Source organism: Lycium barbarum, unplaced genomic scaffold, assembly GCF_019175385.1.
Source record: "Lycium barbarum isolate Lr01 unplaced genomic scaffold, ASM1917538v2 unchr_scaffold_51, whole genome shotgun sequence".
In the NCBI taxonomy this organism is placed as follows: domain Eukaryota; kingdom Viridiplantae; phylum Streptophyta; class Magnoliopsida; order Solanales; family Solanaceae; genus Lycium; species Lycium barbarum.
Genome location: NW_026843503.1, coordinates 1 through 15261, shown reverse-complemented (window position 1 = coordinate 15261; position 15261 = coordinate 1). Strand labels below are relative to the sequence as shown.

Here is a 15261-nt window from a genome sequence, read left to right as displayed (position 1 = left end):
GGCACCCTTTGCATTTCCATTTCAAAATTTCCTCGACCCATTCCTTTTGTATGCCTTTATGGCCATCCCCTTTTGTGTTTTATCATTTCAGGCTGCCATAGGCCTATCCTTGTAAGCTCTCGAGCTGCCTTTTTGTGGGAATGAAAGTTATGTTTGTTCTAAAAAATCACAGAATGTGTCAAAAAAGGATCATCATCATCAACTTGTGTGTAACGTAGGCTTACCTCTGGCAAAAAGAGGCTCCACAATTAGGACGCGCTTGTTTGCATGTCGACTTGACGTAATTATGTGATCAAATGTGTTACTATACTCTTTCTAAAGCTTCCTGGACTAACCTTTTGTTTTCCAATTGTTTTTATTTTAGTTTTATCCCCCCAACAGAGGTTGATTTGTGTTGATCTTCAAACTGGCCGAGTCACACTACAATTTGAAGTCTAAGGAAAAAATGACTATCACCAACGAAGTCAACCCAACTGCTAACCTTTCCATAACTAATGAAAATCCAGAAAGCTCGACAGAGAGGATTAATCTGAACGATGAAGAAGAGATCGCTTTGCTAAAGCTACAACTTGACGAACTAAGAGGAGAGCTGCGCCAAGTTCGGGACCTGACCCATCTCACTGTGACTGCTTTCCCAAACCCACCTCACTTTCCGTCTTTGGATTCGCCGGTTCCAGAACACTTCCCTCCATCTACATGTCCACCTCCAATACCCCTTTCTTTTTCTAACCTACCTCCGGTCACTCCCGCGAATGTACCAAATATGCATAAACAAACCCCTTACGTCCCTGACTACACCCATACTTCACAAAACCCAACATCAACCCAAACTATTACTGCACCTACTTACCCCACCGTGCAGCACATACCAGGGGCACACATTGACATTTCCCGCGAGCAATATGTGCCACAGATATATGCAGCTGGGGCTCCAACCTTTACAGCTCCTGTCACAGTCAGGGTCCCGTTCGAGGTGGATCAATATGCAGAAATGGAGAGAGATTCCAAGATAGGAGAAGATGAATCAATCATTAACCAGCTGCACAGTATAAGGAAAGAAATGAGGAACATGCGAGTCACTCGGGGAAGTGAGAGTTTGGATTATGATGATCTATGCATACACCCGGATATTGGCATGCCAGTAGGGTACAAACCTCCTAAGTTCGATATTTTTGATGGGACAGGTGATCCTCATACACATTTGAGGGCCTACTGCGACAAATTAGTAGGAGTAGGAATGAACGAGAAATTGAGGATGAAATTGTTTATTAGAAGTTTGTCAGGAGAGGCGCTCACTTGGTATACTAGCCAAGATCCTCGTAAATGGAGCGACTGGCAAGATATGGCTGGGGATTTTATGAATCGCTTCGGATTTAACACTGAGATCACACCAGACAGGTTTTCTCTGAGCAACATACAAAAGAAGGCAACTGAATCATTCCAGGATTACGCAAGACGTTGGAGAATGGAGGTTGCCCGAGTTATGCCCCCATTGGACGAAAGCGAGCTCAGCAAGTATTTCATTCGAGCTCAGGAGGGCATCTATTTTGAAAAGATGATGGGCTCGATGGGCCAAAAATTTGCCGATTTGGTCAAGATGGGAGACTTTTTGGAAGAAGGAATCAAGTCCGGAAAGATTCAATCAATGGCTGCGTTGCAAGCTGCAAGCAAAGACATACAGTCAGGTTCCGTCAATGGGATTAAGAAAAAGAAGGAGGACATATCCAATATCACACCTTACTACCGGCAAGGAGAGTCATCTCGCTGATACCCCACAAACCCCCAAATCTTTTCTCATGCCCCTTATGTCTCATACCCAGCTTATAATGCCCAACCACATTACAACCCACCACGAGCCCCCACTTACCAAAACTCTCCAAGACCTTACACCCCTATCCAAGAACCCGTTCACCAAAATAGACCACCATATGCAGACCTCTCCCAACTCCCGAAGTCAGAAATACCCGAACCTACACCCCCATAGCCTAGCCTTTAGCCCAGTTATTTGAAAGGTTGAGAACAGCAGGATTGTTGCAACTAATCGAAGGAAGAATTCTGGACCCAATTCCTCGAAACTTTGATGGGAACAAACGTTGCGCGCATCACTCGGGAATTCAGGGACATGACACTGAGGAATGCTTTAGTTTGAAAAGCCAGGTCGAAGCTTTGATCAGGAGTGGAGCAATTCAATGCACTGCAGCACCCCCGAATGTGAACAACAACCCGTAACCAAACCATGGAAATCGGGCGGTTAATATGATATCATTTGATGGGGAATATGACTTGGAGGGAACCATTATGCCCGTTGGAAACACTGAGGCATTTGTCGCAACATCCCCAACTGTTCCCATCATCACAGTACAGTTGAGGGCGCCAGTAGTTGTCCAGACATACCAACCAAAATCCGTGGTGACCACTGTTGTAGCAAGAAAGCACGATTATGATTCCAGGGCAGTCCCATGGGATTATCAATCGAAAGGGAAGGCTAAGATGATGGAAACCGCAGTCGCTCATAGAATGACAAGGTCAGGAAGATGTTATATCCCGGAGGATTTAAACAGAGGAAGCTCAGGCAAAGAGCACCATCAAATGAGAAAGATTACTGATGCCGAGGCAGCAAAATTCTGGAAGAAGATGCAAACCAAAGATTATTCAATCGAGGAACAGTTGAAGAAGACAACCGCCCAAATATCGATCATGTCCTTGCTCATGAGTTCTGAAGCCCACAGGGATGCTTTAGTTAAGGTGTTGAGTGGAGTAAGCATATCGAATGAGACGACGAGTGAAACACTGGCCACAACGATTGTGCAGATGGTTGAAGCAAACAAAATTTCTTTCCGCAATGAGGAACTTCCACCAGAAGGAACAGAACACAACAAAACACTTCACATCACCTGTGAGGTGCAGAGATAAGATTGTATCTAGGGTGCTTATCGATGGAGGTTCGGGGTGTAACATTTGCCCTCTCAACACCCTGAGAAGTTTGAAGATGGACACGGGAGAAATGAAAGAAAGTCGTATGAAGGTTCGGGCTTTTGACGGGACACAAAGAGGTGTCATTGGAGAAATCTGTCTACATTTGCAAATCGGGCCCGTGGAGTTCCCGATCCTTTTCCAAGTGATGGATATATCGTCAACTTATAACTTGTTGTTAGGAAGGCCATGGGTCCACATGGCTGGAGCCGTTCCTTCCACTTTGCATCAGTGTTTGAAATTCGAATGGGGCTTGGAGCAAATCGTAGTTCAGGGGGAACTTGGTCACCCCGTCTATTCTGAACGCTCTATTTCGGTTATTGAAGAAATGAGAGAGTTAGATGGAGCTACCTTTCATGCTGTGGAAATTATGCAAGCTGTAAAAATAGATGAAATGGCGGGATATGATGACATAAAGATGTCAAGCGCGGCAAAGATGGTAGCGTCAGAGATGTTGAAGCACGGCTACCAGCCAAAGTCCGGGTAAGGCCTAAAATCTGATGGCATAATTGAACCAATCCAACTGAAGCAGCAAAAGGGTACTTTTGGGCTCGGGTATGATCCCATGTTTGGAGAAACTAGCGGCACCAAAGGGATCTTTGTGTCAGAGCAAGTTCCTGTCCAGGGTCAGATGATCGTGCCAGAGGATGATGAGGATATCATAGAAGGAATGGAAAACTTGTTCGTGACAATAATCGAAGAGTATTATGGGGAGAATGAAGCAGATGCCGAGACACCGACTATTCGTGATGCCGAACCAGGAGAGATCTTGCAGAATTGGACTGTCAGCCCATCCTTGGTTCGCCGGGAGTCTTGGTAGTGTGGAATTGTAGTTTGTTTTCAAAATAGCATGATCAATTGAGGCTTGAATCATGCCTGTGCTCTTTTGTCATCTTGCCTCTTTCTTTAAAAGCATTGAATGCTTCTTTAATGAAAATGCATTTCTATTTTTCTACTAAAATATCATATCTTACTTATGCTCGCTTTTAGTTTTTCAGCACTCAAACTAGTAAAAATATCCATTCTATGATTATGACATGTAACGAAACTGTTGAGCAAAGTACAAACGGCGAACAAGATTACGAAGAATACGATGAAAGCATGACGCCTGAGAATCTTCCGCAAGAGGTCGAGCAACTCGAGAATCAAAAGAAACCGAACTTGGAGGAAACTGAGCTAGTTAATTTAGGAGATAACGAGACAGTGAAGGAAACCCAGATCAACATACACTTAGAAGCTGGACGGAAGCAAGAACTGTTGGAATTTCTTAAGCAGTATGTCGACGTATTTGCTTGGTCCTACGACGACATGCCCGGGCTAAGCACTGACATCGTCTCTCATAGGCTACCAACTGATCCCACCCGCTCGCTGATCAAGCAAAAGCCAAGGAAGTTCAAGGCCGATTTGAGATTAACGATCAAGAAGTACTACATCTGAATACATCCAAGATAGCTTTTTCTTTTCCGTTGTAATTTGTATTTCTATTGTAACCAAACTACACTGACCTGACTTCCCACGGTGGGATACGTAGGCAACCCACATCGGGTCCGGTCTCTTATAATAGAAAATCCCAAAAACATTATCTTCATGTAACTGGAACTACGATTCGACCTGATTTCCCTCGGTGGGATACATAGGCAATCCCCACCGGATTTGGTCCCTTTGTTAATCTTATTTTTTCATTATAATTGAACTACGTACAGACCTGATTCCGTTTGGATACGTAGGCAGCCTGAGTCAGGCTCGGTCATTGCTTTCTTTTACCCCTTTATTGTAATTGAACTACGTTACGACCTGATTCCATTTGGATACGTAGGCAGCCTAAGTCAAGCTCGGTCGCATCACATTAGATATCATTTTCTTTTCATTAGTACCCCCGAACTACGTACAGACCTGATTCCTATTTGGGATACGTAGGCAACCTAAAGGTTCGGTCAAACCCTTAGGAAACCTTTTCTTTGTAATGTAACTATGGATTAGGATCGGTCTCATCGTCAAAGGCATCGCGACACTTGGTTTGAATATGAAAAAGCGTCATCAGAGGAACAGACTATGCAAAGACACTGTTTGGATGCGGGCGTCATAATGGAGAAGCTCAATGCGTTTCGGAACATGTCATAATCTAAAAAATGATAGAGTTTTATTGCATTTATACGTAGTATACATACATGCATATCTGATTTCTAAAAAAAAAAACCATTTTTTCTTTTTTCAAAATGCACTTATGTATATTTCCACGTACCAAGTCTCTCGACAGAGATCTCCGCAACCAAAGAAGCTCAAAGGGTTCAAGTGACAAGGCTAGGGCCACGATTGACACAAATCAACACCCCCTCCCAAACTAAGAATTTTTCTTTGAGTGCAGGATTGACAGGAATTATGACGAGATGACATCGAAGCAAGCTTCCGGTGGAGGCGTCACAAGATCCATCACTACACCATGAGCCAAAATAACCTTCTCCTATTTTATTTTGTTATCTTAGCTTATTCACCTCTGAACGTTTTATTTAAAATTTGCAGGTATCTCCAGAAGCAGGGTCAAGGTCGATTATTCGAAGATGGGGGCCCCCATAGCAGCCTTGTTCCTTAATAATAACTCCGCCAATCGGAGATCTACTTTCTAACTATGTTAAAATAACTCCGCCAACCGGAGATGCAATCTAACAATGACTAACTCCGCCAATCGGAGATATACAATCTAACTGCGTCAAATAACTCCGCCAATCGGAGATACGATCTAACTGCAACTAACTCCGACAATCGAAGATACAATCTAACTGTGACTAACTTCACCGGTCAGCGATACTATCTAATTGCGTCGACTAACTTCGCCAATCGAGGATGCCGTCTAACAACGCTAATTACCCCGCCAATCAGGGACCGTCGTCTAACTTCATCAACAACTCCGCCAATCGGAGATTTTTGCTTTACATTACAGTTGCTCCACCAATCGGAGATTTTTACTTTACATTACAGTTGCTCCGCCAATCGGAGATTTTTACTTTACATTACATTTGCTCCGCCAGCTGGAAGTCTTTTCATTACAGTCGCTCCGCCAGCCGGAAGCTTTTACATTACAGTTGCTCCGCCAGCCGAGAGCTTTTATATTACAGTTGCTCCGCCAGCCGAGAGCCTTTACATTACAGTTGCTCCACCAGTCGAGAGCCTCTACATTACAGTTGCTCCGCCAGCCGGAAGCTTTACATTTCAGTCGCTCCGCAAATCGGAGCTTTCAATTCTAGTTTGTCTACAATCCCTTCCTTTATTTCCTTATGTTATTATTACATTATAACTTTGAACTGCACAGGTATCTTTACATTTTTTTGCAGATGAATACAATACAATGTGGAACTATCTTTGCCACAGCGAACTGAGGCGCCCCGCTTGATGAGGACATCAAACTCACAGGCTAGAGTCAATGAATCCGCTCTCCGCTTTAGCTCGCCAACCAGTTTCTCTTTCAATTTTTTTTTTAAGAAGTCACTTCTTTTGAAAATATACACTCTAGAAACAAGTCAAATACTTCCACATCCTAAGGTTGTCATAATGCGATACTAGGACAATTCTGAGGGTCAGTCCCCTACGACGAGCTGATATGATCCTATGACAGCACATGGATGCATTCGTGTAGAGTCTCGCTTATGGGTGTGTTGCGGCCGCCACATTTATAATCAAAAAGCTGCAGAAATACGTCCCGTCATCAGAAAGACCTTTTTCATCAACAATCTTTCCCAAAATTTTACCGCATATTCTTAACAACATCTAGTGTCACCATATTTTGACACTGGCACAAAATTTTGAGGTTTGAGGATCCCTCAAAATTTTCTATCTTCTCGTTTTCTCTTGACTGAATTAATTCCCGTCCTCTTCAATACGCAGGGGGCTCAGAGTCAAGCTAGTCATGTTCCATTCTAGCCATTTTTGCTCATGCTAAAACCACTACCCTTTCCATCTCCGAAACCTCGTGTTACCATAATTACAACTGTAACACCCCGTACCTTTAACTTAAACTTTTATCATGATCCTAGACTTAGAAAATCAGATAAAGAATGTGAGAGTTAGAATTTCTCTGTTCAGTTGTAAGATGGCAGTTTACGCCCATGAACAGTGACCGTATTTCACTTTACGCCCATGAACAGTGATTGTAAACTGCAACCAAGAATTTCTGAACATTCTGGAATTTGGCATTATGGTGTCACATGGTTAAATACGGATCGTATTTCGATTTACGGCCCGTATTTCAAAACGTATTTGGAATTTGAGAAAATTTCCTTGATGAAAGTTGTAGAGCTTTGAAATACCTTTCCAATGGTTTGTTATGGGGGTCAAACGGACATCTGTGCAAAGGGTTATGGCCATTTTACGGAAGAGACACAGTGCAGTCCGTATTGCAAAATACGGCCAGCACTGTGTTGGACGTAAACTGCAATTTCATATGACAGTATATATTCATCCATACCAGTTCAAGTCACTATTTTTCATTCCCTCAAACCCTAGAACGACCTCCTACTCTCCTCCATCATCAAGAACACCAAGGTAAACCCACTCTAATTACTCCAACTCAATTCTAATGCATATCCTTGTAATCTAAACAAGAAATCATTCTTCCTAATCTAGGGTTTTTTCAAGAAAACCCATCTCAAGATTCAAGAATCAAGATTTAGGAAATCTTTTCCAAAATTCAAGTCTTTAATTCAAGTTTTGGAGCAATTAAGGTATGTAGAACTTCCATCCACATGTGGGAATCTCTACGTTCTTCCCCATGCTCCGTTTCTTGATATTCATGAAGTTCAAATCCTACGGCATTAAACCCAACATATTGGTAGCCCGTATTTATGTATTTATGTACATGAATTTTGTATCTATAGTCGTTGTTGTATTCCTAATCTTCCATTACAGTTATTAGGAACCCTAGCTTAATCCATGAATCATGAATTCTTCCTCATGTGTTCTCATTATGTTTATATGAAACTTTATGATTTTATATAGCAAGTTACAAGCATGTTTTCAAGTCAATTATATACATAATTATGAATTATTGTTATTACTCATGAGTCAAGAACATGTTTGCCAGACTTTGACAACTTATCTCAAGAAACCATGTTTACAAGTTATTTCATGAAACCATGTTTACAAGCTATTTCATGAAACCATGTTACAAGTTATTTCGTGAAATCATAATTACAAGTTATTACAAGTTATTTCACAAAAATCATGGGCTTCTTAGCCAACTATATCATGTTCATGTTTTTTGGGAATTGCTTAGTTAACCGAGAAGGCTCAGATAGCCTGAAACTACGTTGCCACCGTAGGATAAGGGTTGTCAGCAAGGAGGCAACACCTTCATTATGCAGTTTGGATCCTTACATGCTTATTATCACGTAAATCTCATATCCCTGGCAAGCTGTGAGTGTTCTGCTGGTAGGACGCAAGTACCAGATCATGTTGTCGGTTATACTATGGCATTCCCCACGTTACAAGAAGTTTTTACATACATGTATTTCCATTGATTTACTGTTTTCAGACTTTACTCACGTTTCATGCTCATGTTCAAGTTACATTCAGTTTCAGTTCATGTCATATACCTATGTTGTGCCTTGTTCTTCATTTCAGGAGGTTTTACATACTAGTACTATTCACGATGTACTAACGTCCCTTTTGCCCGGGGCCTGCACTTTACGGTGCAAATACCGGTTTTCAAGAGCATACACCTGCGCAGTAGGATCACTTCAGTTATCAGCTTATTGGTGAACCCTACTTCTCTCGGGGTTCAACATGGAGTCTGCATTAGTATTCAGTTTATGATAGTCCAGGGCCATGTCCTGGTAGTTAGTGTTCAGACATATTTTAGAGGTTTTATAGACAGATGTTAGTTCACAGAGTCAGTTGTGCATTCATGTTTGCAGACTATTATGTTTTCATGATATTTCATGCTATGAGATAATTTCAAGACTTTATTCCGCAAATTACATTTTCATGACTCATTTAAATTGCATCACATATAGAGTATATTGTTTTGATGCCCATGTTGACAAGCAAGCCATGTGGTTCGCTCGGTCACATGCAGTATGACACCGAGTGCCGTGTTTCGCCCAGGCCATGGTTCGGGGCGTGACAACAACACTGGGACAAATTTTTGAGGATCACTCAAAAAATTTCAACAACTCAACCTTCCAAATCTCCAATAAAACTATTATACCCTATCCGTGACAAAAGAAGCAGTGTCCTCATAATTCAGACACTGGGGCAAATTTTGAGGACCTCTCAAAATCTTACCGTCTTCTTGTTCGAACTACATCGACTTGATTCTCTTATGACCCGAGATATGTAGGCTACTCAGGAACCAGAGTTCGGTCGAATTCATAAACTCACCTCTTCATTCCCCAAAGGATTACCCCCTTCGTAGCCATACTCTTTCCCAAAGCCAATCTGGTTTACTCATCGGGACAAAATCGGGTTTATGTCAACCTCTTCGCCCAAAGACTCTTTCATCATCCCTGGTCGAAGAGGGACAAGCTGTTGACACCCAATTTTGGCCCTTCTTTTTTCCGTTTAATTGATTTCACTATGCTTCTCAGTCGTGAAAATTCCCCAGAAATGAGTTTGGAATATTTTCAGTAATTACTACACTATTTTTAAGATATTATTATTTCTCTGAAACTAAGAAAGATTTCTATCGTTTCTAAAAATCACTGAAACATCATTATTTATTTATTTATATATATATATATATATATATATATATATATATATATATATATATATATAATTAAAAAAAATATTATTACTAAACATCATGCTTTACAATTAAATCACTCAAAAAATAGTGTTGATGTTCCTATATCAATATTGGCGTTGGCATTTTTCCTTTGATCCTATTTATTACTATGTTAATCTTCGTTTATTCTATTTTAAAACTAAATACGTATATTAAATTACTTGTATTATAATTTTCACATGTACAAGTTTGTGGGAATTAATTAGGACCAAAGAGCATATTTTAATTAATTGATTGAAGTAAGAAGGGATGAGAAAATAATTTATCTACCTAACATTTGGGCCAAATCCTTTCCTATCTTACAAAATCTGTGGCCCAAAAACACCTCTAGCCCAATTCCTACCGACCCAAACGCCCCAGCCCCAGCCCAAGCCCGCACCGCCCCAGCCCAAGACCCCGCTGAACCGACCCGGCCCAAGCCCCTAAACTTAATCCCCCAAGTCCCCAAAATCAATCCTCTTTCTCCTTCACCTAACAGCCCTAAACGCTCCTCTCTCCTCTCTCTTCGTCCGTCACCCCACCACCACCCCACTCCCCGTCACTTCCTTCACTTCACCACACCACACCACAGCAACATCCCACAAAATCCGCTACCTACACCCTTCTTCTCTTTTCTCACACTCCATCTCTGAAGCCTGCAGGAACCATGTGCAGATTCAGCGGATTTTATGGCGAGTCCCATCCCTATTTTCATCACCTCACCTGTTTGAAACGTTAATTTTTCCCCCTTTTTTTTAAATTCGAATTTAAAGGCAAAAGGCTTTCTTGAAGAAGCTGTTGAAACATCCAACCTTCGGCTATAAATACGGGCCATTGAGGGCTGTTTTAGAGATGAGAAAAAAGGGAGATCAATCGAGGAAAAAAGGAACCACAAAAAATCCCTTTTTATTTTTACAAGCTTTCCCCTCTCATAAAATCTCTATTGCTTTAAAACTTGGGTTCTCAGAAATTTCTATTTTTAACTCTAAGTTCTTTTGGCTGTATAATTTTGGTTATTCTCGGCTGAGCAAGGACCACTTCGAGCGGAGTCGAAGACTCGACGACGATAATAGCCTCAGTTCGCTGTCCCGGAGAAGGTAATCACACTGGTCTTCACTCCGTCGTTCAAGTATTTCTCGTCATTTGTTTGGTTTAGCTGACTGAAATGTGATCGTTTCAATAAGTCTTGTTTGTTTCTTTTCTGCCTGTTTATGACTACTATGTTCGCTTTAAATCTATGAAATGGTTAATAGAATTAAGTACACCTATAGGAGCTATCGACTTACCTATAGAATATATGAGTAATCACCCTCGACTCTCATTACGTTTCAGTTTATAGAGTAAAAAATGTAGATATTCTTATCTTTCATTTAATTTTATGTTTGTACGGAGGATTATACTTTCATTTCAGACTAATGCTCTGTACATTCCAGCATGATTTAAAGTCGGACCAATCTTTCTTTAAGAACAGAAAAGTGATTATCTTAGTTCAAATTTCTTAAGTTGAACTGACATGATGTATTCTTCCACTAATTTTGGATCCTTACAAGCGAATCTGTTTTCTTTATTATTTAAAGGATGTTAGAAATCCATGTTCATAGAATTTTGAGATCTTTGACAGAACATAATTACCGGCATGATAACATGTTTAGTTGTGGTTGAGAATTGAGGATGTCTTTATACTTGTCTTTAGATATTTGTGTGCCCTAGCATCTAGCAGTTTCACTACATTCGCATAGATATGACATAAGCTATGAATAATCCTTCAATAGTTTGAGATTAAAATGGTGCATTTAGAAACCATGGCTATAGGAATGGTATGCCCCTCTTGTAGGATTTGAATGACACCCTTGTTTTGTTGAAACTTCTGTTTGGATAAAGTCATTTATTATTTTTTTTTCCACATAAAGGTTAAGATATGAAACTTCACTTGTCATTTAAAACAACGTCTTTGCAAAAAATGGTGTTTTGAGTTATGGGAGCACTGTCAGCTTATCTCTATTTTATATATATATAGAGGTCCTCGATCTAAAGTTCTTAAGTTTTTTAAAACAGTAGTCCTGCTATGCTTCTGTTTAGAATTCCTTTTATTAGGGGTTTATTTTCAGGCTGAATTTGTTAAAAGTACATATCAAATTGTGTTTTACTTTGCAAAAGGCATACATTTTTGTTAAAGCTTGTTAAACTTTGAGCTTTGATGTTAGGAAACTCATGGCTATCAGATCTTGAAAATAGGAAAATCAGTAGTCCTTTTTTTTTTTTTTTTTTACAAGTCTGGGATAGCTGTGTCCATTGGTTTTTGTGAGAAAGTGGGATTTAAATGAAGAATATATGTTCGTCTGCTGGTGTCTTACAATAAAGTCATGCGTATGTGGTGAAACTGCTTTGCCTATTGAAACTGGAAAAACCATGTTTTGACATAATGTGAGTTTAAAAAGGTAGAAGTAGATAACTGTAAACATGAGTTCTCCTTTGAAAAAGAACCTGCTATTTTAAAACTCACGGGATTGTGATCGCTAGGTCAATAGATCTTCATCTGTTGTTGCTAAAATTACTAATTTTACACTCTGTTCGCATTTAAGAAAACTGATTACGCTAACGAGTGTGTCACCTGCATGTTAATCTGAAAAAAAGTCTCTTTTGATAAGACCCCTGTTTGGTTGCGCTTCCCTCTTCAACTTGGGTTGACAAGAAATACATAGGATGATAAAATGTTATGCTCGTTAACATCTCTGCTTGCAACATGAAACCTGGACCTGCTTGTTTTTTCTAGATTAGTATCACAATGGTTCGGGGTAATTTGTTTAAGGATCTTAGAAATTAAAAGGCGTACTTGTGAACTCGAGACCCCCTGTTGAGATGAACTAATTTACTGAAGCATGTGTAAGTTACCTTCTTAATTATTCATTTGTGTGTTAGCAACTTGAAAAATGGGTGCTAATTAGCTTTTCCAGATTGGTTTTAAATTCTCAGAAGTTAAGTTTTTGTCAATCTCTCTAGTACTTTTAAGTCTTAAAAGAGAGTTATTTAACCTGTTAAAAACCAAGATCATGTGCTGCTACATTCGGCCATAATTTAAAGCCTGAATCTTCTTTTGTGATAAGTATTTGGTGTGTTTCTTTTGTCGTTCATTTCCTGTGGATCAATTATCTTGTTTGCTGCTACGCATACTCTTTTTAAAAGTAGTGAATAGAAATATGTTTGGATAGTTTAGATGTCATGTGAAAGTTTTTCTTGGAAATATATTGTAGTAGCTTCGTCTCAAGGTTGTGTTAACTTAATACTTTGAGGAATATGTGCTTGGATCCGGTGTTCTAAAAATGTGATTTACTTTAGGAAACTTCCCCTGTTTAAGTATTGTTTGATTTAAAACAATTAGAAGTCTGAAGTGTGTGTTTATGGGATTTTAATCATTAAAAGGCTGCTGTGTTTATTTTTTAAAGCTTGGATGCATGCTTGATGATAAGTGATTCTGCCTTCTTATGTGTTTAAATTCTTGCTTAAAAAACCATCTTTTATTTCAAAAGCAATATGTGTTAATTTAACTAAAAGAAAGAAAAGAAATCGTTTAGGTGTGTCTTTTTTTTCTAGAGTATGTAGTTGTGGTTCAGTTGTTTTAACACGATGAGTTCGGTTAAGTTGTAATGTTTTGCTTAAATCCTAGGAAAACTAAAAAGATTTCAAAAGGGATTTTGGTTAACTTTTGCTTGAGAGTTTAACGCCTATTGTATGCATTTTTTATAAAGTATAACATGATAAATATCTACCTACATGATCAAGGAGTATGAATTTGATTTATCTATTTATATTGCCACGAAGGAACTGCCATAATGTGTGGCTTTGTCCTTTTTCTTTAGATTAGGGGTATCCATTAGGGTAATCTGTTAGAACTGTAGACATAACTAAATGGTTTGACTGCTTATAACTGTTGCACATTGTCCTGATTGATAGTTTGGGATGGTCAAAAACTGTTATTTGATTAGGTTCCTAGTTGCTCTTACTACAAACATGTGAACTGTCTAGAGCATGGTATCTATTTGATTTTTTTCTAAACCCTTCCTCGGTTTGAGCTTTGGTATTCTACGAATATATTTACGTAAGTGTGGAAACCAGTTAAGTTGGTATAGCTAGGAGATCATTTGACTTGAAAAATTATAACTAGTGCTTCATCCCTTTGTTTGAATAATGTAAACTTGTCTTCCATCTCCTCTTTTATCTTTTTGTATCCAGTTTTCCTTTCTATCAAATAATCGAAACAGTCTACCCCTTTTTAAGTCTACAATGTGTAATGTCTTGAAATTTGATTGCATTACGATTAAGATTGCTTCTAATCCTTTTCTTTCTTTTGTTTTCTTTGCATATGTACGTGGGAGCGCACTGGAGTTGTATGACAACTCCAAGTCTGCTCGGAAGTAGAAAAACAGTAGCTACATTCACGTGCTCGTGTCTAGCAGCCGTTGTTCGTGTCAACTGTCAAGCATCCCAGTCCTTCTTCATCTCTTTAAATTTTGTGTCTTTGTGTTAACATATATATATATATATATATACATGTTTGTATTCTTGACTAACATTTTTATGGATTGTATTTGTAGCGTATTTGTTTCTCGCTTGTGTACGAACTTGCGGAAAAATGGTTTAGTATGATAGTGAATTTAGTCATTTGCTTCCCTTCCCTTTTTAGATACCAATCCCGATTTAGAGTGAAAGACGTTTTACTAATCGTTTTAAGGGAATGTCTTTTAGAGCCCGTTTGGATTGGCTTATAAATTGCTTATAAGTTGCTTATAAGCTGTTATCAGCTTTTTTTGAGTGTTTGGCTGACCAGCTTAAAGTCATTTTGTGCTTAAATAAGCTCAAAAAAATAATTGGGCCTATTTGACTTAGCTTTTAGACTACCTTAACTTATTTGTTTTAGCTTATAAGCTGTTTGCAGCTAAAACACCTTATAGGCATAAGCCCATCCAAACAGGCTCTTAGTATATTTCGTAGATTCAAATTATCTTCCACAAGGAAATAAGCTGATGTTCTTTTTACGAGGACACTGTTCTAAGTTTATAAGTCACACTTGATTCATAAAGAAGTAACGGATCTGATTCTTCGCAAGCATATTGCACTCACGTTTTTACACTCTTTGTGATCCCCAAACAATAAGTTTAATGATGCAGATTTTCAGAATTTGGCAACGTCCTATCTAGTAAATTTAATCTTGAGGCCTAAGTGATCTTAACATGTGACCTGTATACTCTTTATTTTAATTGCTATAATACTAACCCTTTGGAAACAGGCCTAATTCTTTAAGTTTAAATGAGAAAATCCTTATTAGGGTCCGAGTACAGTGGCTCAAGCTATTTTACGAGAGCTCTTAGGTACATATTTCATTTTATATACATGTATATATATACTATCTTATTTTCAGTAATTTCTTTAATCATCTTTTCATCATGTGTATACATATATATTACTCTCATATCACAAAATAGCTATTGTTTGAAACATTATATACACCATCCTTACATTGGCTATAAATGCCA

At 39.1% G+C, this 15261-nt stretch overlaps 1 protein-coding gene across 1 annotated transcript; it reads left to right on the top strand.

Annotated features, from left to right (window-relative positions):
* Positions 1-445: 445 nt before the first annotated feature.
* On the top strand, positions 446-1768 carry LOC132625721 (uncharacterized). Its single transcript, XM_060340309.1, has one exon. It carries the CDS (start codon positions 446-448, stop codon positions 1766-1768), a length of 1323 nt encoding a protein of 440 aa, XP_060196292.1.
* The last annotated feature ends 13493 nt before the right edge of the window (positions 1769-15261 follow it).

Excerpts from the sequence above, each read along its gene's own strand:
- LOC132625721 (XM_060340309.1), top strand. The coding sequence starts at position 446 with ATGACTATCACCAACGAAGTCAACCCAACTGCTAACCTTTCCATAACT.